The 26711-nt window shown below is 49.1% G+C and overlaps 1 protein-coding gene across 1 annotated transcript in view; it reads left to right on the top strand.

Moving 5' to 3' along the window:
* Positions 1-26711, top strand: part of LOC106595041 (transcriptional coactivator YAP1) — a 124665-nt gene that overhangs the window by 51324 nt on the left and 46630 nt on the right. Inside the window, exon 3 of the mRNA XM_045704163.1 lies at positions 20531-20649. Within this exon, the coding sequence (XP_045560119.1) occupies positions 20531-20649 (119 nt within the window). The remainder of the gene's footprint in view (positions 1-20530; positions 20650-26711) is intronic.

The raw sequence follows: 26711 nt of genomic DNA, 5'->3' as shown, positions 1-26711 counted from the left end.
TCATAGCGCTTGATGGTTTTTGTGACTGCACTTGAAGAAACGTTCAAAGTTCTTGAAATTTTTAATGTCTTAAAGTAATGATGGACTGTTGTTTCTCTTTGCTTATTGGAGCTGTTCCTGCCATAATATGGACTTGGTCTTATACCAAATAGGGCTATCTTCTGTATACCACCCCTATCTTGTCACAACACAACTGATTGATGCATTAAGAAGGAAAGAAATTCCACAATTTAACTTTTGGAATGCATTCCAGGTGACTACCTCATGAAGCTGGTTGAGAGAATGCCAAGAGTGCAAAGCTGTCGTCAAGGCAAAGGGTGGCTACTTTGAAGAACCTAAAATATAAAATATATTACTACTTTACTTTTGCTACTTTGAAAAATTACATGATTTCATATGTTATTTCATAGTTGTGATGTCATCACTATTATTCTACAATATAGAAAATATAAAAAATATAAAAATATAAAAATTATTCTACAATATAGAAAATATAAAAATAAAGAAAAACCCTTGAATAAGTAGGTGTGTCAAATGTTGACTGGTACTGTGTGTATATATATATATATCACAGTACCGAGGGCACTAGAACAGTCTGCAGCACCTGGCCCTCACCCTACTAGAATCTGAAGTCAAATGTCTACTGTTTGCTGATGATCTGGTGCTTCTGTCCCCAAACCAAGGAGGGCCTACAGCAGCACCTAGATCTCCTGCACAGATTCTGACAGACCTGGGCCCTGACAGACCTGGGCCCTGACAGACCTGGGCCCTGACAGTAAATCTCAGTAAGACAAAAATAATGGTGTTCCAAAAAAGGTCCAGTTGCCAGGACCACAAATACAAATTCCAACTGGACATTGTTGCCCTAGAGCACACACACAAAACACTATACATACCTCGGCTTAAACATCAGCGCCACAGGTAACTTCCATAAAGCTGTGAAAGATCTGAGAGACAAGGCAAGAAGGCCCTCCTATGCCATCAAAAAAGACATCAAATTTAACATCCCCATTTAGGATCTGGCTAAAAATACTTGAAGCAGTTTTAGAACCCATTACCCTTTATGGTTGTGAGGTCTGAGGTCCGCTCACCAACCAAGAATTCACAAAATGGGACAAACACCAAGTTGAGATCCTGCATGCAGAATTCTGCAAAAACATCCTCTGTGTACAACGTAAACACCAAATAATGCAGAATTAGGACGATACCCAGTAATGATAAAAATCCTGAAAAGAACTGTTAAATTGTACATCCACCAAGAAGGAAGTGATTCCCAAACCTTCCATAACAAAGCCATCACCTACAGAGAGATGAACCTGGAGAAGAGTCCCCTAAGCAAGCTGGTCCTGGGGCTCTGTTCACAAACACAAACAGACCCCACAGAGCCCCAGGACAGCAACACAATTAGACCCAACCAAATTATGAGGAAACAAAAAGATAATTACTTGACACATTGGAAAGAATTAACAAAAAATAGAGCAAACTAGAATGCTATTTGGCCCTAAACAGAGAGTACACAGTGGCAGAATACCTGACCACTGTGACTGACCCAAAATTGGCTATGTTCGACTCAGTGAGCATAGCCTTGCTATTGAGAAAGGCCGCCGTAGGCAGACCTGGCTCTCAAGAGAAGACAGGCTATGTGCAACACTGCCCACAATATCAGGTGGAAACTGAGCTGCACTTCCTAACTTCCTGCCAAATGTTTGACCATATTAGAGACACATATTTCCCTCAGATTATACAGACCCACAAAGAATTACAAAACAAATCCAATTTTTGATAAACTCCCATATCTACTGGGTGAAATACCACAGTGTGACATCACAGCAGCAAGATGTGTGACCTGTTGCCACAAGAAAAGGTCAACCAGTGAAGAACAAACACCATTGTAAATACAACCCATATTTATGTTTTATTTTCCCTTTTGTACTTTAACTCTTTGCACATCATTACATCACTGTATATAGACATAATATGATATTTGAAATGTCTTTATTCTTGTGAGAGCACAGGGGGAGGGGAGAGGGAGAACCCAGGGGGAGGGGGAGAGCACAGGGGGGGGGAGAGGGAGAACACAGGGGGAGGGGCGAGGGAGAACACAGGGGGAGCACAGGGGAGGGGAGAGGGAGAACCCAGGGGAGGGGAGAGGGAGAACACAGGGGAGGGGAGAGCACAGGGGGAGGGGAGAGGGAGAACACAGGGGGGGGGAGAGCACAGGGGGAGGGGAGAGGGAGAACACAGGGGGGAGAGGGAGAGCACAGGGAGGAGGGGAGAGGGAGAGCACAGGGGGAGGGGAGAGGGAGAGCACAGGGGAGTGGAGAGGGAGAACACAGGGGAGGGGAGAGGGAGAACACGGGGAGGGGGAGGGGAGAGGGAGAACACAGGGGAGTGGAGAGGGAGAACACAGGGGGAGGGGAGAGGGAGAACACAGGGGGAGGGGAGAGGGAGAACACAGGGGGAGGGGAGAGGGAGAACACGGGGGGAGGGGAGAGGGAGAACACAGGGGGAGGGGAGAGGGAGAACACAGGGGGGGAGAGGGAGGGGGGAGGAAGGGAGAGAGAGAGGCTACCCCTGGTAATGCCTGTGTTAAAGGGAAGGACATCAAAGCTTTGTGATTGATGAAAAGCTCTAAAAATACAATTTATTATTCATGTATTATTATTATGTGTGTGTGTGTGTGTGTGTGTGTGTGTGTGTGTGTGTGTGTGTGTGTGTGTGTGTGAGGTTTTACATCATTAGACTTGAATTTGTGTATTATTCCCTAAATAGTACACTTCTTTACACCAGGTCACCCTATTCCCTATAAAGTACACTTATTTTCACCAGAGCGCCCTATTCCCTATATAGTGCACTACTTTTGACCAGGGCACCCTATTCCCTATATAGTGCACTACTTTTGACCAGGGCACCCTATTCCCTATATAGTGCAGGGGCTCTGGTCAAAAGTAGTGCACTATGTATGGAATTAATTGGGTGTAATTTGAGACAGGCTGTTTCCCCAGGACCCAGTGCTGTCTCTCTCTCTGCCTCTCTCTCTCTGCCTCTCTCTCTCTGCCTGCCTCTCTCAGTGCTCTCTCTCTGCCTCCCAGTGCTGTCTCTCTGCCTCTCTCTCTGCCTCTCTCTCTGCCTCTCTCTCTGCCTCCCAGTGCTATCTCTCTGCCTCCCTGCCTCTCTCTCTGCCTCCCTCCCTCCCAGTGCTGTCTCTCTGCCTCCCTCCCTCCCAGTGCTGTCTCTCTGCCTCCCTGCCTCTCTCTCTCTGCCTCCCTGCCTCTCTCTCTCTGCCTGCCTCCCTCCCAGTGCTATCTCTCTGCCTCCCTGCCTCTCTCTCTCTCTGCCTCCCTGCCTCTCTCTCTCTGCCTCCCTGCCTCTCTCTCTCTGCCTGCCTGCCTCCCAGTGCTGTCTCTCTGCCTACCTCCCTGCCTCTCTCTCTCTGCCTCCCTGCCTCTCTCTCTCTGCCTCCCTGCCTCTCTCTCTGCCTCCCTGCCTCTCTCTCTGCCTGCCTGCCTCCCAGTGCTGTCTCTCTGCCTACCTCCCTGCCTCTCTCTCTGCCTGCCTGCCTCCCAGTGCTATCTTTCTGCCTCCCTGCCTCTCTCTCTGCCTCCCTGCCTCTCTCTCTGCCTCCCTGCCTCTCTCTCTCTGCCTCCCTGCCTCTCTCTCTCTCTGCCTCCCTGCCTCTCTCTCTCTGCCTCCCTGCCTCTCTCTCTCTGCCTCCCTGCCTCTCTCTCTCTGCCTCCCTGCCTCTCTCTCTCTGCCCATGGCCCATGCTGCCTACGGAATCCAGACATTAAAACGGAATTCAACAATATTAAAAATTGTTTTGAACTTAATAGGAAATCAACTAAAATGTATTGAATGTATTAGAAAATGTATTAATTTGCCCAAGATTATCATAAGACATGAACAAAATTCCTCAGTGATTCATATTTCCCTTAAAGTTTCTAAACAGGCATTGGCATAGGAATGCCCGTCTGTGTGCGCGCGCGTTTGTCTAACACGTTGTGTAGCCGTTAGCGACGATGCTAATGCCGCGACAACCGTCTTTTTGTAAATGGAAAGGCTTTCCCAAAAACCTTCTAAATTAAATGTTAACTACAAAGTGGCCCATGTCTACCTGGCAGAATGATATCAGGATTATTTGCCTCAATCCAGTGGCCATTAGTTTTGCCAAACTCTGCAATCACATGAGCACCACAGAAACAGAGCTAACTGGACAACGCTGACTGGTGCACAGAAACAGAGCTAACTGGACAACGCTGGCTGGTGCACAGAAACAGAGCTAACTGGACAACGCTAGCTGGTGCACAGAAACAGAGCTAACTGGACAACGCTGACTGGTGCACAGAAACAGAGCTAACTGGACAACGCTGACTGGTGCACAGAAACAGAGCTAACTGGACAACGCTAGCTGGTGCACAGAAACAGAGCTAACTGGACAACGCTAGCTGGTGCACAGAAACAGAGCTAACTGGACAACGCTAGCTGGTGCACAGAAACAGAGCTAACTGGACAACGCTAGCTGGTGCACAGAAACAGAGCTAACTGGACAACGCTAGCTGGTGCACAGAAACAGAGCTAACTGGACAACGCTAGCTGGTGCACAGAAACAGAGCTAACTGGACAACGCTAGCTGGTGCACAGAAACAGAGCTAACTGAACAACGCTAGCTGGTGCACAGAAACAGAGCTAACTGGACAACGCTAGCTGGTGCACAGAAACAGAGCTAACTGGACAACGCTGACTGGTGCACAGAAACAGAGCTAACTGGACAACGCTAGCTGGTGCACAGAAACAGAGCTAACTGGACAACGCTAGCTGGTGCACAGAAACAGAGCTAACTGGACAACGCTGGCTGGTGCACAGAAACAGAGCTAACTGGACAACGCTAGCTGGTGCACAGAAACAGAGCTAACTGGACAACGCTGACTGGTGCACAGAAACAGAGCTAACTGGACAACGCTAGCTGGTGCACAGAAACAGAGCTAACTGGACAACGCTGACTGGTGCACAGAAACAGAGCTAACTGGACAACGCTAGCTGGTGCACAGAAACAGAGCTAACTGGACAACGCTAGCTGGTGCACAGAAACAGAGCTAACTGGACAACGCTAGCTGGTGCACAGAAACAGAGCTAACTGGACAACGCTGGCTGGTGCACAGAAACAGAGCTAACTGGACAACGCTAGCTGGTGCACAGAAACAGAGCTAACTGGACAACGCTAGCTGGTGCACAGTATAATTAAAGGGTAACGACTCCCAACAATCTAAACTTAGATTTTTCCCAGACCTCAAATGTGGTCTTGTTTTTCTATAAAAACCTGACAAAAACAAGGATATGGAAACCTGGAAAAAACAAAAAACATAATTTGGGGATATTTTTTTTTACAGAAGCAGGCAAAAAAAGATGTGATATTATAGGGTCCTACACCACCTACCTACCCCAAGTCTTCCATTTTAGTGTGTTTGTGTGTTTTTGTGAATGGACAATCTTGCAGTTAAAAGTCACTGATAAATGAATAGGCCTTGGTAAGTCATTGACCAGGGTCTGAGAATGATCTCAGATTCTCTAGCAGGTTGGAATCCCTGTGTTTTAAACCAGAGCTCTGTGAACAACTAGATGGTAAAAGTTGTAGTTTGTTGCGAAATCTCATCTGTCGGTTTGTGACAGGGTCTCCACTAGGGCCATATTGAAGTCTCTCATCTGTCGGTTTAAAGCATGGTTAGTGACAGGGTCTCCACTAGGGCCATATTGAAGTCTCTCATCTGTCGGTTTAAAGCATGGTTAGTGACAGGGTCTCCACTAGGGCCATATTGAAGTCTCTCGTCTGTCGGTTTAAAGCATGGTTAGTGACAGGGTCTCCACTAGGGCCATATTGAAGTCTCTCGTCTGTCGGTTTAAAGCATGGTTAGTGACAGGGTCTCCACTAGGGCCATATTGAAGTCTCTCATCTGTCGGTTTAAAGCATGGTTAGTGACAGGGTCTCCACTAGGGCCATATTGAAGTCTCTCATCTGTCGGTTTAAAGCATGGTTAGTGACAGGGTCTCCACTAGGGCCATATTGAAGTCTCTCGTCTGTCGGTTTAAAGCATGGTTAGTGACAGGGTCTCCACTAGGGCCATATTGAAGTCTCTCATCTGTCGGTTTAAAGCATGGTTAGTGACAGGGTCTCCACTAGGGCCATATTGAAGTCTCTCGTCTGTCGGTTTAAAGCATGGTTAGTGACAGGGTCTCCACTAGGGCCATATTGAAGTCTCTCGTCTGTCGGTTTAAAGCATGGTTAGTGACAGGGTCTCCACTAGGGCCATATTGAAGTCTCTCATCTGTCGGTTTAAAGCATGGTTAGTGACAGGGTCTCCACTAGGGCCATATTGAAGTCTCTCATCTGTCGGTTTAAAGCATGGTTAGTGACAGGGTCTCCACTAGGGCCATATTGAAGTCTCTCATCTGTCGGTTTAAAGCATGGTTAGTGACAGGGTCTCCACTAGGGCCATATTGAAGTCTCTCATCTGTCGGTTTAAAGCATGGTTAGTGACAGGGTCTCCACTAGGGCCATATTGAAGTCTCTCATCTGTCGGTTTAAAGCATGGTTAGTGACAGGGTCTCCACTAGGGCCATATTGAAGTCTCTCATCTGTCGGTTTAAAGCATGGTTAGTGACAGGGTCTCCACTAGGGCCATATTGAAGTCTCTCATCTGTCGGTTTAAAGCATGGTTAGTGACAGGGTCTCCACTAGGGCCATATTGAAGTCTCTCATCTGTCGGTTTAAAGCATGGTTAGTGACAGGGTCTCCACTAGGGCCATATTGAAGTCTCTCATCTGTCGGTTTAAAGCATGGTTAGTGACAGGGTCTCCACTAGGGCCATATTGAAGTCTCTCATCTGTCGGTTTAAAGCATGGTTAGTGACAGGGTCTCCACTAGGGCCATATTGAAGTCTCTCATCTGTCGGTTTAAAGCATGGTTTGTGACAGGGTCTCCACTAGGGCCATATTGAAGTCTCTCATCTGTCGGTTTAAAGCATGGTTAGTGACAGGGTCTCCACTAGGGCCATATTGAAGTCTCTCGTAACTCCATTTCCGGATCCCAGTACTTCGCTGTCTCCGTCGCTGTCTGTAAAGACCACAGCAACTCAAGATTTAACAAGTACAGTGAAGTTGTCTTTTCTTGCAAGGTCTAAGGTAGATATGTATAGGGGTAAGGTGACTATATACAGGGTCAGTACCAGTACCATATTAACAATGTACAGGGATACTGGAGTGATGGAGGTAGATATGTATAGGGGACAGGGATACTGGAGTGATGGAGGTAGATATGTATAGGGGACAGGGATACTGGAGTGATGGAGGTAGATATGTATAGGGGGAAGGGGACAGGGATACTGGAGTGATGGAGGTAGATATGTATAGGGGGAAGGGGACAGGGATACTGGAGTGATGGAGGTAGATATGTATAGGGGGAAGGGATACTGGAGTGATGGAGGTAGATATGTATAGGGGACAGGGATACTGGAGTGATGGAGGTAGATATGTATGGGAGGGGACAGGGATACTGGAGTGATGGAGGTAGATATGTATAGGGGGAAGGGGACAGGGATACTGGAGTGATGGAGGTAGATATGTATAGGGGGAAGGAGACAGGGATACTGGAGTGATGGAGGTAGATATGTATAGGGGGAAGGGGACAGGGATACTGGAGTGATGGAGGTAGATATGTATAGGGGGAAGGGGACAGGGATACTGGAGTGATGGAGGTAGATATGTATAGGGGGAAGGGGACAGGGATACTGGAGTGATGGAGGTAGATATGTATAGGGGGAAGGAGACAGGGATACTGGAGTGATGGAGGTAGATATGTATAGGGGGAAGGAGACAGGGATACTGGAGTGATGGAGGTAGATATGTATAGGGGACAGGGATACTGGAGTGATGGAGGTAGATATGTATAGGAGACAGGGATACTGGAGTGATGGAGGTAGATATGTATAGGGGGAAGGGGACAGGGATACTGGAGTGATGGAGGTAGATATGTATAGGGGACAGGTATACTGGAGTGATGGAGGTAGATATGTATAGGGGACAGGGATACTGGAGTGATGGAGGTAGATATGTATAGGGGACAGGGATACTGGAGTGATGGAGGTAGATATGTATAGGGGGAAGGGGACAGGGATACTGGAGTGATGGAGGTAGATATGTATAGGGGACAGGGATACTGGAGTGATGGAGGTAGATATGTATAGGGGGAAGGGGACAGGGATACTGGAGTGATGGAGGTAGATGTGTATAGGGGGAAGGGATACTGGAGTGATGGAGGTAGATATGTATAGGGGACAGGGATAATGGAGTGATGGAGGTAGATATGTATAGGGGACAGGGATACTGGAGTGATGGAGGTAGATATGTATAGGGGGAAGGGGACAGGGATACTGGAGTGATGGAGGTAGATGTGTATAGGGGAAGGGATACTGGAGTGATGGAGGTAGATATGTATAGGGGACAGGGATAATGGAGTGATGGAGGTAGATATGTATAGGGGACAGGGATACTGGAGTGATGGAGGTAGATATGTATAGGGGGAAGGGGACAGGGATACTGGAGTGATGGAGGTAGATATGTATAGGGGACAGGGATACTGGAGTGATGGAGGTAGATATGTATAGGGGGAAGGGGACAGGGATACTGGAGTGATGGAGGTAGATGTGTATAGGGGAAGGGATACTGGAGTGATGGAGGTAGATATGTATAGGGGACAGGGATAATGGAGTGATGGAGGTAGATATGTATAGGGGACAGGGATACTGGAGTGATGGAGGTAGATATGTATAGGGGGAAGGGGACAGGGATACTGGAGTGATGGAGGTAGATATGTATAGGGGGAAGGGGACAGGGATACTGGAGTGATGGAGGTAGATATGTATAGGGGACAGGGATACTGGAGTGATGGAGGTAGATATGTATAGGGGGAAGGGGACAGGGATACTGGAGTGATGGAGGTAGATGTGTATAGGGGGAAGGGATACTGGAGTGATGGAGGTAGATATGTATAGGGGACAGGGATAATGGAGTGATGGAGGTAGATATGTATAGGGGACAGGGATACTGGAGTGATGGAGGTAGATATGTATAGGGGGAAGGGGACAGGGATACTGGAGTGATGGAGGTAGATATGTATAGGGGACAGGGATACTGGAGTGATGGAGGTAGATATGTATAGGGGGAAGGGGACAGGGATACTGGAGTGATGGAGGTAGATGTGTATAGGGGGAAGGGATACTGGAGTGATGGAGGTAGATATGTATAGGGGACAGGGATACTGGAGTGATGGAGGTAGATATGTATAGGGGACAGGGATACTGGAGTGATGGAGGTAGATATGTATAGGGGACAGGGATACTGGAGTGATGGAGGTAGATATGTATAGGGGACAGGGATACTGGAGTGATGGAGGTAGATATGTATAGGGGGAAGGGGACAGGGATACTGGAGTGATGGAGGTAGATATGTATTGGGGGAAGGAGACAGGGATACTGGAGTGATGGAGGTAGATATGTATAGGGGACAGGGATACTGGAGTGATGGAGGTAGATATGTATAGGGGTAAGGGGACAGGGATACTGGCGTGATGGAGGTAGATATGTATAGGGGGAAGGAGACAGGGATACTGGAGTGATGGAGGTAGATATGTATAGGGGGAAGGAGACAGGGATACTGGAGTGATGGAGGTAGATATGTATAGGGGACAGGGATACTGGAGTGATGGAGGTAGATATGTATAGGGGGGACAGGGATACTGGAGTGATGGAGGTAGTTATGTATAGGGGGAAGGGGACAGGGATACTGGAGTGATGGAGGTAGATATGTATAGGGAGAAGGGGACAGGGATACTGGAGTGATGGAGGTAGATATGTATAGGGGGAAGGGGACAGGGATACTGGAGTGATGGAGGTAGATATGTATAGGGGGAAGGAGACAGGGATACTGGAGTGATGGAGGTAGATATGTATAGGGGGAAGGGGACAGGGATACTGGAGTGATGGAGGTAGATATGTATAGGGGGAAGGGGACAGGGATACTGGAGTGATGGAGGTAGATATGTATAGGGGACAGGGATACTGGAGTGATGGAGGTAGATATGTATAGGGGGAAGGGGACAGGGATACTGGAGTGATGGAGGTAGATGTGTATAGGGGGAAGGGATACTGGAGTGATGGAGGTAGATATGTATAGGGGACAGGGATAATGGAGTGATGGAGGTAGATATGTATAGGGGACAGGGATACTGGAGTGATGGAGGTAGATATGTATAGGGGGAAGGGGACAGGGATACTGGAGTGATGGAGGTAGATATGTATAGGGGACAGGGATACTGGAGTGATGGAGGTAGATATGTATAGGGGGAAGGGGACAGGGATACTGGAGTGATGGAGGTAGATGTGTATAGGGGGAAGGGATACTGGAGTGATGGAGGTAGATATGTATAGGGGACAGGGATACTGGAGTGATGGAGGTAGATATGTATAGGGGACAGGGATACTGGAGTGATGGAGGTAGATATGTATAGGGGACAGGGATACTGGAGTGATGGAGGTAGATATGTATAGGGGACAGGGATACTGGAGTGATGGAGGTAGATATGTATAGGGGGAAGGGGACAGGGATACTGGAGTGATGGAGGTAGATATGTATTGGGGGAAGGAGACAGGGATACTGGAGTGATGGAGGTAGATATGTATAGGGGACAGGGATACTGGAGTGATGGAGGTAGATATGTATAGGGGTAAGGGGACAGGGATACTGGCGTGATGGAGGTAGATATGTATAGGGGGAAGGAGACAGGGATACTGGAGTGATGGAGGTAGATATGTATAGGGGGAAGGAGACAGGGATACTGGAGTGATGGAGGTAGATATGTATAGGGGACAGGGATACTGGAGTGATGGAGGTAGATATGTATAGGGGGACAGGGATACTGGAGTGATGGAGGTAGTTATGTATAGGGGGAAGGGGACAGGGATACTGGAGTGATGGAGGTAGATATGTATAGGGAGAAGGGGACAGGGATACTGGAGTGATGGAGGTAGATATGTATAGGGGGAAGGGGACAGGGATACTGGAGTGATGGAGGTAGATATGTATAGGGGGAAGGAGACAGGGATACTGGAGTGATGGAGGTAGATATGTATAGGGGGAAGGGGACAGGGATACTGGAGTGATGGAGGTAGATATGTATAGGGGGAAGGGGACAGGGATACTGGAGTGATGGAGGTAGATATGTATAGGGGACAGGGATACTGGAGTGATGGAGGTAGATATGTATAGGGGGAAGGAGACAGGGATACTGGAGTGATGGAGGTAGATATGTATGGGGGAAGGAGACAGGGATACTGGAGTGATGGAGGTAGATATGTATAGGGGAAGGGGACAGGGATACTGGAGTGATGGAGGTAGATATGTATAGGGGGAAGGGGACAGTGATACTGGAGTGATGGAGGTAGATATGTATAGGGGGGAAGGGGACAGGGATACTGGAGTGATGGAGGTAGATATGTATAGGGGGAAGGGGACAGGGATACTGGAGTGATGGAGGTAGATATGTATAAGGGACAGGGATACTGGAGTGATGGAGGTAGATATGTATAGGGGGAAGGGGACAGGGATACTGGAGTGATGGAGGTAGATATGTATAGGGGGAAGGGGACAGGGATAATGGAGTGATGGAGGTAGATATGTATAGGGGACAGGGATACTGGAGTGATGGAGGTAGATATGTATAGGGGGAAGGAGACAGGGATACTGGAGTGATGGAGGTAGATATGTATAAGGGACAGGGATACTGGAGTGATGGAGGTAGATATGTATAGGGGACAGGGATACTGGAGTGATGGAGGTAGATATGTATAGGGGACAGGGATACTGGAGTGATGGAGGTAGATATGTATAGGGGACAGGGATACTGGAGTGATGGAGGTAGATATGTATAGGGGGAAGGGGCCAGGGATACTGGAGTGATGGAGGTAGATATGTATAGGGGAAGGAGACAGGGATACTGGAGTGATGGAGGTAGATATGTATAGGGGACAGGGATACTGGAGTGATGGAGGTAGATATGTATAGGGGGAAGGGGACAGGGATACTGGAGTGATGGAGGTAGATATGTATAGGGGACAGGGATACTGGAGTGATGGAGGTAGATATGTATAGGGGACAGGGATACTGGAGTGATGGAGGTAGATATGTATAGGGGGAAGGAGACAGGGATACTGGAGTGATGAAGGTAGATATGTATAGGGGGGAAGGGGACAGGGATACTGGAGTGATGGAGGTAGATATGTATAGGGGACAGGGATACTGGAGTGATGGAGGTAGATATGTATAGGGGGGAAGGGGACAGGGATACTGGAGTGATGGAGGTAGATATGTATAGGGGGAAGGGGACAGGGATACTGGAGTGATGGAGGTAGATATGTATAGGGGACAGGGATACTGGAGTGATGGAGGTAGATATGTATAGGGGACAGGGATACTGGAGTGATGGAGGTAGATATGTATAGGGGTAAGGTGACAGGGATACTGGAGTGATGGAGGTAGATATGTATAGGGGGAAGGGGACAGGGATACTGGAGTGATGGAGGTAGATATGTATAGGGGACAGGGATACTGGAGTGATGGAGGTAGATATGTATAGGGGGAAGGGGACAGGGATACTGGAGTGATGGAGGTAGATATGTATAGGGGGAAGGGGACAGGGATACTGGAGTGATGGAGGTAGATATGTATAGGGAACAGGGATACTGGAGTGATGGAGGTAGATATGTATAGGGGACAGGGATACTGGAGTGATGGAGGTAGATATGTATAGGGGTAAGGTGACAGGGATACTGGAGTGATGGAGGTAGATATGTATAGGGGACAGGGATACTGGAGGGATGGAGGTAGATATGTATAGGGGACAGGGATACTGGAGTGATGGAGGTAGATATGTATAGGGGGAAGGGGACAGGGATACTGGAGTGATGGAGGTAGATATGTATAGGGGACAGGGATACTGGAGTGATGGAGGTAGATATGTATAGGGGTAAGGTGACAGGGATACTGGAGTGATGGAGGTAGATATGTATAGGGGAAGGAGACAGGGATACTGGAGTGATGGAGGTAGATATGTATAGGGGGAAGGAGACAGGGATACTGGAGTGATGGAGGTAGATATGTATAGGGGGAAGGGGACAGGGATACTGGAGTGATGGAGGTAGATATGTATAGGGGGAAGGGGACAGGGATACTGGAGTGATGGAGGTAGATATGTATAGGGGGAAGGGACAGGGATACTGGAGTGATGGAGGTAGATATGTATAGGGGGGAAGGAGACAGGGATACTGGAGTGATGGAGGTAGATATGTATAGGGGACAGGGATACTGGAGTGATGGAGGTAGATATGTATAGGGGGAAGGGGACAGGGATATGGAGTGATGGAGGTAGATATGTATAGGGGGAAGGGGACAGGGATACTGGAGTGATGGAGGTAGATATGTATAGGGGGAAGGGATTGCCTCCGTGGTTGTTTTTTTCTCCCCTCCCCCTCCCCCTCTCCCTCCCCCTCCCCTCCCCTCCCCCTCTCCCTCCCCCTCTCCTTCTCTCCCTCTCCCTCTCCATCTCCCCCTCCCCCTCTCCATCTCTCTCCCCTTCTCCCTCCCCCTCTCCTTCTCTCCCTCTCCCTCTCCATCTCTCTCCTACTCTATCCCTCTCCCTCCCCTCTATCCCCACCCCTCCCCCTCTCCCTCCCCCTCTTCTTCTCTCTCTTTTTTGTTGCTGTTAGTAGTCGTCTCTCCCCCCCTCCCTGTGACCCTTCTCAAGGGGCCCACTCTTGTCTGAGCTGGGATGGAGCTTTTCTGCTCTGCTCGCTTTGTGGTGTGTGTGGTGTGTGTGTGTGTGTGTGTGTGTGTGTGTGTGTGTGTGTGTGTGTGTGTGTGTGTGTGTGTGTGTGTGTGTGTGTGTGTGTGTGTGTGTGTGTGTGTGTGTGTGTGAAGGCTGGGGGTGGGTTGGTGCGTGGGGGGATTTGGCAACTCCTTTGATCAGTAAAACATAAACAAGAGGGGGCTTTGTGTGGTGGGGAGAAGTGTTGAGTCAGGATAGAAAGGCTCTCTCTCTCTCTGCTCTCTCACTCCCCTCTCTCTGTCTCTTTCCCCCCTCTCTCTCTGTCTCTTTCCCCCCTCTCTCTCTGTCTCTCTCTCTCTCTCTCTCTCTCTCTCTCTCTCTCTCTCTCTCTCTCTCTCTCTCTCTCTCTCTCTCTCTCTGTCTCTTTCCCCCCTCTCTCTCTGTCTCTCTCTCCCCTTTCTCTCTCTGCTCTGTCTCGCTCCCCTCCCTCTCTCTCTCTGTCTCTCTCCCCCCTCTCTCTCTCTGTCTCTCTGGGCTCTGGACTTGCTGCTGGGATAGAGAACAGAGCAGAGTAGACAGACAGACAGACAGACAGACAGACAGACAGACAGGCTGAGAGCAGGTTGGCAACTTGGGATCAAATTAACACCCAATCAATGGGGATAGGAATGGCGTGTCATCATTTTATACACAGCACAAAATGATGAACCACAACAGGAATATAATCATAGGGTTCTTTAACGTTTGTTTTTACATTTAAGCGGTTGAGTTTTTCACCTAGTTGTTTCTCTGCTATGTGGATTGGAATAATGACATCACTGTTGTGATTATAATGACATCACTGTTGTGATTATAATGACATCACTGTTGTGATATATATATATGTAGTATGTTAGAGCCTTGCAAATCCCAGTCTCCATGGAGGGCTCATTAGCATAAAGAAAGGAGTTTTTTTTAATAGAGAGAGAGAGACAGAGGGGAGCGAGAGAGAGAGAGTCAGAGAGAGAAAGTCAGAGACAGAGACAGACAGAGAGAGAGAATAGCAGCAGGGTATTGGGTCGTAGCTCAGACTGAGCCTTTGTCCAGCAGGTGAAGGCTTTGTAAATGTGGCGCCAGATTGTTAAAGGGCCTGAAGAGGTTGTTTACATCCCAAATGGCACCCTATTCCCTACATAGTGGACTACTACTCTATGTGCCCGAAAATAGTGCACTATGTAGGGAATAGGGTGCCGTTTGGGATTTAAATGCTGTCACTGTGATGTCCAGGCCGCTTCCAGGAACACAAACCCCCTGCGCCAAGGCATAGGACTGACCCTCCCTCCATCTAATCCCTCCCTCCATCTATCCCTCCCTCATCAGCTCCTCCCTCTATCCCTCCCTCTACATTTACATTTTAGTCATTTAGCAGAAGCTCTTATCCAGAGCGACTTACAGTAGTGAATGCATACATTTCATAAATTTTTTTTTTTCTGTGCTGGACCCCCGTGGGAAACGAACCCACAACCCTGGTGTTGCAAACACCATGCTCTACCAACTGAGCTACAGGGAAGGCTCTATCCCTCCCTCATCAGCGCCTCCCTCTATCCCTCCTCCCTCTATCCCTCCCTCCCTCCCTCCCTCTATCCCTCCCTCATCAGCCCCTCCCTCTATCCCTCCCTCATCAGCTTCTCCCTCTATCCCTCCCTCATCAGCTTCTCCCTCTATCCCTCCCTCATCAGCCCCTCCCTCTATCCCTCCTCCCTCTATCCCTCCCTCCCTCCCTCCCTCTATCCCTCCCTCATCAGTCCCTCCCTCTATCCCTCCCTCATCAGCTTCTCCCTCTATCCCTCCCTCATCAGCCCCTCCCTCTATCCCTCCCTCATCAGTCCCTCCCTCTATCCCTCCCTCATCAGCCCCTCCCTCTATCCCTCCCTCATCAGCCCCTCCCTCCATCCCTCCCTCATCAGCCCCTCCCTCTATCCCTCCCTCATCAGCCCCTCCCTCTATCCCTCCCTCATCAGCCCCTCCCTCTATCCCTCCCTCCCTCTATCCCTCCCTCATCAGCTTCTCCCTCTATCCCTCCCTCATCAGCCCCTCCCTCTATCACTCCCTCATCAGCCCCTCCCTCTATCCCTCCCTCATCAGCTCCTCCCTCTATCCCTCCCTCTATCCCTCCTCCCTCTATCCCTCCCTCATCAGCTCCTCCCTCTCTCCCTCCCTCATCAGCCCCTCCCTCCTCCCTCTATCCCTCCCTCATCAGCCCCTCCCTCTATCCCTCCCTCATCAGCTCCTCCCTCTATCCCTCCCTCCCTCTATCCCTCCCTCATCAGCCCCTCCCTCCCTCCCTCCCTCCCTCCCTCCCTCCCTCCCTCCCTCCCTCCCTCCCTCCCTCCCTCCCTCCCTCTATCCCTCCTTCATCAGCTCCTCCCTCTATCCCTCCCTCCCTCTATCCCTCCCTCATCAGCCCCTCCCTCTATCCCTCCCTCATCAGCCCCTCCCTCTATCCCTCCCTCTATCCCTCTATCCCTCCCTCATCAGCTCCTCCCTCTATCCCTCCCTCCCTCTATCCCTCCCTCATCAGCCCCTCCCTCTATCCCTCCCTCCCTCCCTCCTCCCTCCCTCCTCCCTCCCTCCCTCCCTCCCTCCCTCCCTCCCTCCCTCCCTCCTATCCCTCCTTCATCAGCTCCTCCCTCTATCCCTCCCTCCCTCCCTCTATCCATCCCTCCATCCCTGAGGTCAGGGCTCTGTGCAGGCCAGTCATGTTCTTCCACACTGATCTCGACAAACCATTTCTGTATGGACCTCGCTTTGTGCACGGGGGGCATTGTCATGCTGAAACAGGAAAGGGTCTTCCCCAAACTGTTGTCACAAAGTTGGAAGCACAGAATCATCTAGAATGTCATTGTATGCTGTAGCGTTAAGATTTCCCTTCACTGGAACTAAGGGGCCCAAACCATGAAAAACAGCCCCAGGCCATCACTCCTTCTCCACCAAACTTTACAGTTGGCGCTATGCATTTGGGCAGGTAGCGTTTTGCTGGCATCCGCCAAACCCAGATTCATCCATCGGACCGGCAGATGGTGAAGCGTGATTCATCACTCCAGAGAACACATTTCTGCTGCTTCAGAGTCAAATGGCGGTGAGCTTTACACCACTCCAGCCGACGCTTGGCATTGCGCATGGTGATCTTAGGCTTGTGTGCGGCTGCTTGACCATGGAAACCCATTTCATGAAGCTCTCGACGAACAGTTCTTGTGCTGAAGTTGCTTCCAGAGGCAGTTTGGAACTCGGTAGTGAGTGTTGCAACCAAGGACAGACGATTTTAACGCGGTTCAGCACTCAGCGGTCCAGTTCTGTGAGCTTGTGTGCCCTACCACTTGGCGGCTGAGCCGTTGTTGCTCCAAGACGTTTCCACTTCACAATAACAGCCCTTACAGTTGACCCGGGGGCAGCTCTAGCAGGGCAGAAATTTGACAAACTGACTTGTTGGAAAGGTGACATCCTATGACGGTGCCACGTTAAAAGTCACTGATCTCTTCAGTAAGGGCCATTCTACTGCCAATGTTTGTCTATGGAGATCGCATGGCTGTGTGCTCGATTTTATACACCTGTCGGCAACGGGTGTGGCTGAAATAGCCGAATCCACTAATTTAAATGGATATCCACATACTGCTGTATCTATAGTGTATCTGTTTGGGCTCCTTGCGGTCAATTCTCAGTCTACTGACCATCCGCTCAAGCAAAAATCAACCTGCAGCTCAATCACGTTGATGATCCCTGATCTATAGACACAGCCCTGTGTGTGTGTGTGTGTGTGTGTGTGTGTGTGTGTGTGTGTGTGTGTGTGTGTGTGTGTGTGTGTGTGTGTGTGTGTGTGTGTGTGTGTGTGTGTGTGTGTGTGTGTGTGTGTGTGTGTGTGTGTGTGTGTGTGTGTGTGTGTGTGTGTGTGTGTGTGTGTGTGTGTGTGTGTGTGTATTTATGTGTGTGTGTGTGTATTTATGTGTGTGTGTGTGTGTGTGTGTGTGTATTTATGTGTGTGTGTGTGTGTGTGTGTGTGTGTGTGTGTGTGTGTGTCTCTATACACAAGGCCCTGTGAGAACAGACCAGAGGCTTTCCATCTGAATCAGGCAACAAGTACCAACAAAGCTGTAATTATCAATGGCTTCACATCACTGAGAGACAATGTGGCAACCCAGTCAGTCAGTCAGTCCTCTAGCCTCTAGCTAAACCAGCCCAGAATAGATGGGAGCAACAATGTGGCAACCCCAGTCAGTCAGTCCTCTAGCCTCTAGCTAAACCAGCCCAGAATAGATGGGAGCAACAATGTGGCAACCCCAGTCAGTCAGTCCTCTAGCCTCTAGCTAAACCAGCCCAGAATAGATGGGAGCAACATTGTGGTAATTTACAAAAGTTATTTTGGAACCAATCATGTCCTCTAGAATGAAAAGTAGTTTTACTGGATGTTACAGTTGTAATGTTACAGGGACATGATCTGTTACATTATCTGTTAAAGGGACATTATCTGTTACAGGGACATTATCTGTTACATTATCTGTTACAGGGACATTATCTGTTACATTATCTGTTACAGGGACATGATCTGTTACATTATCTGTTACAGGGACATTATCTGTTACATTATCTGTTACTGGGACATTACTTGTTTCAGGGATATTATCTGTTACATTATCTGTTACATTATCTGTTACATTATCTGTTACAGGGACATTATCTGTTACATTATCTGTTACATTATCTGTTACAGGGACATTATCTGTTACAGGGACATTATCTGTTACAGGGACATTATCTGTTACAGGGACATTATCTATGACAGGGACATTATCTGTTACATGATCTATGACAGGGACATTACCTGTTACAGGCTGAAGGTGTTGAGTTGTGTTGCTCTTCCTGTCATTGTATAAACTAACAACTCAGCACGGAGCCTCAGACCCTACAGCTCTGTTTAAATCTGAGTCCCAAATTCCTTATATAGTGCACTACTTTAGACCAGATTCCTATGAGCCCTGGTCAAACATAGTGCACTAAGTAGGGAACAGGATGCCATTTGGGACTCAGACTAGGTTTTGTAACCTAGTAACAGAGGTGTAAATGTTCTGTAAACCTCCTTTGTGTAAACCTCCTGCTCTGTACAGTATAAACACTACATGGGATGGGTCATAACCTCCAGGTATCTATAAACACTACATGGGATGGGTCATAACCTCTAGGTATCTATAAACACTACATGGGATGGGTCATAACCTCCAGGTATCTATAAACACTACATGGGATGGGTCATAACCTCTAGGTATCTATAAACACTACATGGGATGGGTCATAACCTCTAGGTATCTATAAACACTACATGGGATGGGTCATAACCTCCAGGTATCTATAAACACTACATGGGATGGGTCATAACCTCTAGGTATCTATAAACACTACATGGGATGGGTCATAACCTCTAGGTATCTATAAACACTACACGGGATGTTTGCGGGCGTCTGCCACAGCCTCATAGGCTTCCATTATCTGGTCCCGACCTGGATTAAACTGGAACCTTTCCAGATGTTTGTTGTTACTGTAAATGACTCCTCATAAACGACTCCTCATAAGTGACTCGTCTTAAGTGACTCGTCTTAAGTGACTCCTCATAAATGACTCCTCATAAGTGACTCATCTTAAGTGACTCCTCATAAATGACTCCTCATAAGTGACTCCTCTTAAGTGACTCGTCTTAAGTGACTCCTCATCAATGACTCCTCATAAGTGACTCCTCATAAGTGACTCCTCTTAAGTGACTCCTCTTAAGTGACTCCTCTTAAGTGACTCCTCATAAGTGACTCCTCATAAGTGACTCCTCTTAAGTGACTCCTCTTAAGTGACTCCTCATAAGTGACTCCTCATAAGTGACTCCTCTTAAGTGACTCCTCTTAAGTGACTCCTCTTAAGTGACCCCTCTTAAGTGACCCCTCTTAAGTGACTCCTCATAAGTGACTCCTCTTAAGTGACTCCTCTTAAGTGACTCCTCATAAGTGACTCCTCATAAGTGACTCCTCTTAAGTGACTCCTCATAAGTGACTCCTCATAAGTGACTCCTCTTAAGTGACTCCTCATAAGTGACTCCTCATAAGTGACTCCTCTTAAGTGACTCCTCATAAGTGACTCCTCATAAGTGACTCCTCATAAGTGACTCCTCTTAAGTGACTCCTCTTAAGTGACTCCTCATAAGTGACTCCTTATAAGTGACTCCTCATAAGTGACTCCTCATAAGTGACTCGTCTTAAGTGACTCGTCTTAAGTGACTCCTCATCAATGACTCCTCATCAGTGACTCCTCATAAGTGACTCCTCTTAAGTGACTCCTCTTAAGTGACTCCTCATCAATGACTCCTCATAAGTGACTCCTCTTAAGTGACTCCTCATCAATGACTCCTCTTAAGTGACTCCTCATAAGTGACTCCTCATAAGTGACTCCTCATAAATGACTCCTCATAAGTGACTCCTCTTAAGTGACTCCTCTTAAGTGACTCCTCATACCAATTACAGTTCAGTTCTAGATTTAGCACAAATTCCATGAAACTGACAGTAGAATTCTTTGAAGACAAGGGAAGTTCATAATCAAACGAGCTCATTTCGTTCAGTGATGAACTCTTCTCTTCTCCTCTCTGTGCAGCCATCTGGACCAGTCGACCACCTGGCAGGACCCTCGTAAGGCCCTCCTACAGATGAACCAGGCCCCTCCCACCAGCCCTGTACCAGTCCAGCAGCAGAACATCATGAGCCCCGCTAGTGGTCAGTACACGCTCAGACTCACACACTCGGACACACATTCACACACTCGGACACACACTCACACACTCGGACACAGACGCTCAGACTCACACACACAGACTCACAGTCGGACACAGACTCACACGGCAGCCCTGTACCAGCCCAGCATCATGAGTCCCACTAGTGGTCGGTGAATTCACAGACCTCTGAGTTAAACTAAACGCAAAACAAGCTTGTTTTAATGGATCAGATCTCAGACCACCTGAAGGGTAAGTTTCCATCTCTGGAATGGGGTGGGGTGTTGATGGTACATTAGACCTGAAGGGTAAGTTTCCATCTCTGGAATGGGGTGGGGTGTTGATGGTACATTAGACCTGAAGGGTAAGTTTCCATCTCTGGAATGGGGTGGGGTGGGGTGTTGATGGTACATTAGGCCTGAAGGGTAAGTTTCCATCTCTGGAATGGGATGGGGTGTTGATGGTACATTAGACCTGAAGGGTAAGTTTCCATCTCTGGAATGGGGTGGGGTGTTGATGGTACATTAGACCTGAAGGGTAAGTTTCCATCTCTGGAATGGGGTGGGGTGGGGTGTTGATGGTACATTCGACCTGAAGGGTAAGTTTCCATCTCTGGAATGGGATGGGGTGTTGATGGTACATTAGACCTGAAGGGTAAGTTTCCATCTCTGGAATGGGTGGGGTGGGGTGTTGATGGTACATTAGACCTGAAGGGTAAGTTTCCATCTCTGGAATGGGGTGGGGTGTTGATGGTACATTAGACCTGAAGGGTAAGTTTCCATCTCTGGAATGGGGTGTTGATGGGGTGTTGATGGTACATTAGACCTGAAGGGTAAGTTTCCATCTCTGGAATGGGGTGGGGTGGGGTGTTGATGGTACATTAGACCTGAAGGGTAAGTTTCCATCTCTGGAATGGGATGGGGTGTTGATGGTACATTAGACCTGAAGGGTAAGTTTCCATCTCTGGAATGGGATGGGGTGTTGATGGTACATTAGACCTGAAGGGTAAGTTTCCATCTCTGGAATGGGGTGGGGTGTTGATGGTACATTAGACCTGAAGGGTAAGTTTCCATCTCTGGAATGGGATGGGGTGTTGATGGTACATTAGACCTGAAGGGTAAGTTTCCATCTCTGGAATGGGGTGTTGATGGGGTGTTGATGGTACATTAGACCTGAAGGGTAAGTTTCCATCTCTGGAAAGGGGTGGGTGGGGGGTTGATGGTACATTAGACCTGAAGGGTAAGTTTCCATCTCTGGAATGGGGTGGGGTGTTGATGGTACATTAGACCTGAAGGGTAAGTTTCCATCTCTGGAATGGGGTGTTGATGGTACATTAGACCTGAAGGGTAAGTTTCCCTCTCTGGAATGGGATGGGGTGTTGATGGTACATTAGACCTGAAGGGTAAGTTTCCATCTCTGGAATGGGGTGTTGATGGGGTGTTGATGGTACATTAGACCTGAAGGGTAAGTTTCCATCTCTGGGATGGGGTGTTGATGGTACATTAGACCTGAAGGGTAAGTTTCCATCTCTGGAATGGGGTGTTGATGGTACATTAGACCTGAAGGGTAAGTTTCCATCTCTGGGATGGGGTGTTGATGGTACATTAGACCTGAAGGGTAAGTTTCCATCTCTGGAATGGGATGGGGTGTTGATGGTACATTAGACCTGAAGGGTAAGTTTCCATCTCTGGAATGGGATGGGGTATTGATGGTACATTAGACCTGAAGGGTAAGTTTCCATCTCTGGAAAGGGGTGGGTGGGGGGTTGATGGTACATTAGACCTGAAGGGTAAGTTTCCATCTCTGGAATGGGGTGGGGTGTTGATGGTACATTAGACCTGAAGGGTAAGTTTCCATCTCTGGAATGGGGTGTTGATGGTACATTAGACCTGAAGGGTAAGTTTCCCTCTCTGGAATGGGATGGGGTGTTGATGGTACATTAGACCTGAAGGGTAAGTTTCCATCTCTGGAATGGGGTGTTGATGGGGTGTTGATGGTACATTAGACCTGAAGGGTAAGTTTCCATCTCTGGAATGGGGTGTTGATGGGGTGTTGATGGTACATTAGACCTGAAGGGTAAGTTTCCATCTCTGGAATGGGGTGGGGTGTTGATGGTACATTAGACCTGAAGGGTAAGTTTCCATCTCTGGAATGGGGTGGGGTGTTGATGGTACATTCGACCTGAAGGGTAAGTTTCCATCTCTGGAATGGGGTGGGGTGGGGTGTTGATGGTACATTAGACCTGAAGGGTAAGTTTCCATCTCTGGGATGGGGTGGGGTGTTGATGGTACATTCGACCTGAAGGGTAAGTTTCCATCTCTGGAATGGGGTGGGGTGGGGTGTTGATGGTACATTAGACCTGAAGGGTAAGTTTCCATCTCTGGGATGGGGTGGATGGGGTGTTGATGGTACATTAGACATGAAGGGTAAGTTTCCATCTCTGGGATGGGGTGTTGATGGTACATTCGACCTGAAGGTGCTACTTTGTTCAATAACTATGGGTGTGGAGTCTTACACTCTTAGAAAAAAACGACTATCTAGAACCTTAGTGGGTTCTTCAGCTGTCCCCGTAGAAGAACCCTTTGAATAACCTTTTTTGGTTCCAAGTAGAACCCTTTAGGGTTCCATGTAGAACCCTTTCTATAGAGGGTTCTACAGAGGGTTCTACATGGAACCCTTTTGGAACCTTTTTTCCCTAAGAGTGTACCAAATCCCATGGTTGATGGGGAACCATGAGCTATTGTCATTTATTTTAACCTACTAGATAAAAAAACAAACATTATTTAACTAGGCAAGTCAGTTAAGAACAAATTCTTATTTTCAGTGACGGCCTACCGGGGAACAGTGGGTTAAACTGCCTTGTTCAGGGGCAGAACGACAGATTTTTACCTTGTCAGCTCAGGGATTCGATCTTGCAACCTTTCGGTTACTAGTCGAACGCTCTAACCACTAGGCTACCTGCCTCCTCTAACCTAGGCTACCTGCCTCCTCTAACCACGAGGCTACCTGCCTCCTCTAACCACGAGGCTACCTGCCTCCTCTAACCACTAGGCTACCTGCCTCCTCTAACCACTAGGCTACCTGCCTCCTCTAACCACTAGGCTACCTGCCTCCTCTAACCACTAGGCTACCTGCCTCCTCTAACCACTGGGCTACCTCCTCTAACCACTAGGCTACCTGCCTCCTCTAACCACTAGGCTACCTGCCTCCTCTAACCACTAGGCTACCTGCCTCTAACCACTAGGCTACCTTCTCTAACCACTAGGCTACCTGTCTCCTCTAACCACTAGGCTACCTGCCTCCTCTAACCACAAGTCTACCTGCCTCCTCTAACCACTAGGCTACCTGCCTCCTCTAACCACTAGGCTACCTGCCTCCTCTAACCACTGGGCTACCTGCCTCCTCTAACCACTGGGCTACCTGCCTCTAACCACTAGGCTACCTGCCTCCTCTAACCACTAGGCTACCTGCCTCCTCTAACCACTGGGCTACCTCCTCTAACCACTAGGCTACCTGCCTCCTCTAACCACTAGGCTACCTGCCTCCTCTAACCACTAGGCTACCTGCCTCCTCTAACCACTAGGCTACCTGCCTCCTCTAACCACTAGGCTACCTGCCTCCTCTAACCACTAGGCTACCTGCCTCCTCTAACCACTGGGCTACCTCCTCTAACCACTAGGCTACCTGCCTCCTCTAACCACTAGGCTACCTGCCTCCTCTAACCACTAGGCTACCTGCCTCCTCTAACCACTAGGCTAACTGCCTCCTCTAACCACTAGGCTACCTGCCTCTCTAACCACTAGGCTACCTGCCTCCTCTAACCACTAGGCTACCTGCCTCCTCTAACCACGAGGCTACCTGCCTCCTCTAACCACTAGGCTACCTGCCTCCTCTAACCACTAGGCTACCTGCCTCCTCTAACCACTAGGCTACCTGCCTCCTCTAACCACTAGGCTACCTGCCTCCTCTAACCACTAGGCTACCTGCCTCCTCTAACCACTAGGCTACCTGCTTCCTCTAACCACTGGGCTACCTCCTCTAACCACTAGGCTACCTGCCTCCTCTAACCACTAGGCTACCTGCCTCTAACCACTAGGCTACCTCCTCTAACCACTAGGCTACCTGTCTCCTCTAACCACTAGGCTACCTGCCTCCTCTAACCACTAGGCTACCTGCCTCCTCTAACCACTGGGCTACCTGCCTCCTCTAACCACTGGGCTACCTGCCTCTAACCACTAGGCTACCTGCCTCCTCTAACCACTAGGCTACCTGCCTCCTCTAACCACTAGGCTACCTGCCTCTCTAACCACTAGGCTACCTGCCTCCTCTAACCACTAGGCTACCTGCCTCCTCTAACCACTAGGCTACCTGCCTCCTCTAACCACTAGGCTACCTGCCTCCTCTAACCACTAGGCTACCTGCCTCCTCTAACCACTAGACTACCTGCCTCCTCTAACCACTAGACTTCCTGCCTCCTCTAACCACTAGGCTACCTGCCTCCTCTAACCACTAGGCTACCTGCCTCCTCTAACCACTAGGCTACCTGCTCTAACCACTAGGCTTTCTGCCTCCTCTAACCACTAGGCTACCTGCCTCCTCTAACCACTAGGCTACCTGCTCTAACCACTAGGCTACCTGCTCTAACCACTAGGCTAACTAACCTAACCACTAGGCTACCTGCTCTAACCACTAGGCTACCTCCTCTAACCACTAGGCTACCTCCTCTAACCACTAGGCTACCTGCCTCGTCTAACCACTAGGCTACCTGCCTCCTCTAACCACTAGGCTACCTGCCTCCTCTAACCACTAGGCTACCTGACTCCTCTAACGACTAGGCTACCTGCCTCCTCTAACCACTAGGCTACCTGCCTCCTCTAACCACTAGGCTACCTGCCTCCTCTAACCACTAGGCTACCTGCCTCCTCTAACCACTAGGCTACCTGCCTCCTCTAACCACTAGGCTACCTGCCTCCTCTAACCACTAGGCTAACTGCCTCCTCTAACCACTAGGCTACCTGCCTCTCTAACCACTAGGCTACCTGCCTCCTCTAACCACTAGGCTACCTGCCTCCTCTAACCACTAGGCTACCTGCCTCCTCTAACCACTAGGCTACCTGCCTCCTCTAACCACTAGGCTACCTGCCTCCTCTAACCACTAGACTACCTGCCTCCTCTAACCACTAGACTTCCTGCCTCCTCTAACCACTAGGCTACCTGCCTCCTCTAACCACTAGGCTACCTGCCTCCTCTAACCACTAGGCTACCTGCTCTAACCACTAGGCTTTCTGCCTCCTCTAACCACTAGGCTACCTGCCTCCTCTAACCACTAGGCTACCTGCTCTAACCACTAGGCTACCTGCTCTAACCACTAGGCTAACTAACCTAACCACTAGGCTACCTGCTCTAACCACTAGGCTACCTCCTCTAACCACTAGGCTACCTCCTCTAACCACTAGGCTACCTGCCTCGTCTAACCACTAGGCTACCTGCCTCCTCTAACCACTAGGCTACCTGCCTCCTCTAACCACTAGGCTACCCGCCTCCTCTAACCACTAGGCTACCCGCCTCCTCTAACCACTAGGCTACCTGCCTCCTCTAACCACTAGGCTACCTGACTCCTCTAACGACTAGGCTACCTGCCTCCTCTAACCACTAGGCTACCTGCCTCCTCTAACCACTAGGCTACCTGCCTCCTCTAACCACTAGGCTACCTGCCTCCTCTAACCACTAGGCTACCTGCCTCCTCTAACCACTAGGCTACCTGCCTCCTCTAACCACTAGGCTACCTGCCTCCTCTAACCACTAGGCTACCTGCCTCCTCTAACCACTAGACTACCTGCCTCCTCTAACCACTAGGCTACCTGCTCTAACCACTAGGCTACCTGCCTCCTCTAACCACTAGGCTACCTGCCTCCTCTAACCACTAGGCTACCTCCTCTAACCACTAGGCTACCTGCTCTAACCACTAGGCTACCTGCCTCCTCTAACCACTAGACTTCCTGCCTCCTCTAACCACTAGGCTACCTGCCTCCTCTAACCACTAGGCTACCTGGCTCTCTAACCACT

This window comes from Salmo salar, chromosome ssa20 (assembly GCF_905237065.1).
Source record: "Salmo salar chromosome ssa20, Ssal_v3.1, whole genome shotgun sequence".
NCBI classification, from domain to species: domain Eukaryota; kingdom Metazoa; phylum Chordata; class Actinopteri; order Salmoniformes; family Salmonidae; genus Salmo; species Salmo salar.
This window is presented reverse-complemented; position numbering and strand designations above follow the sequence as displayed.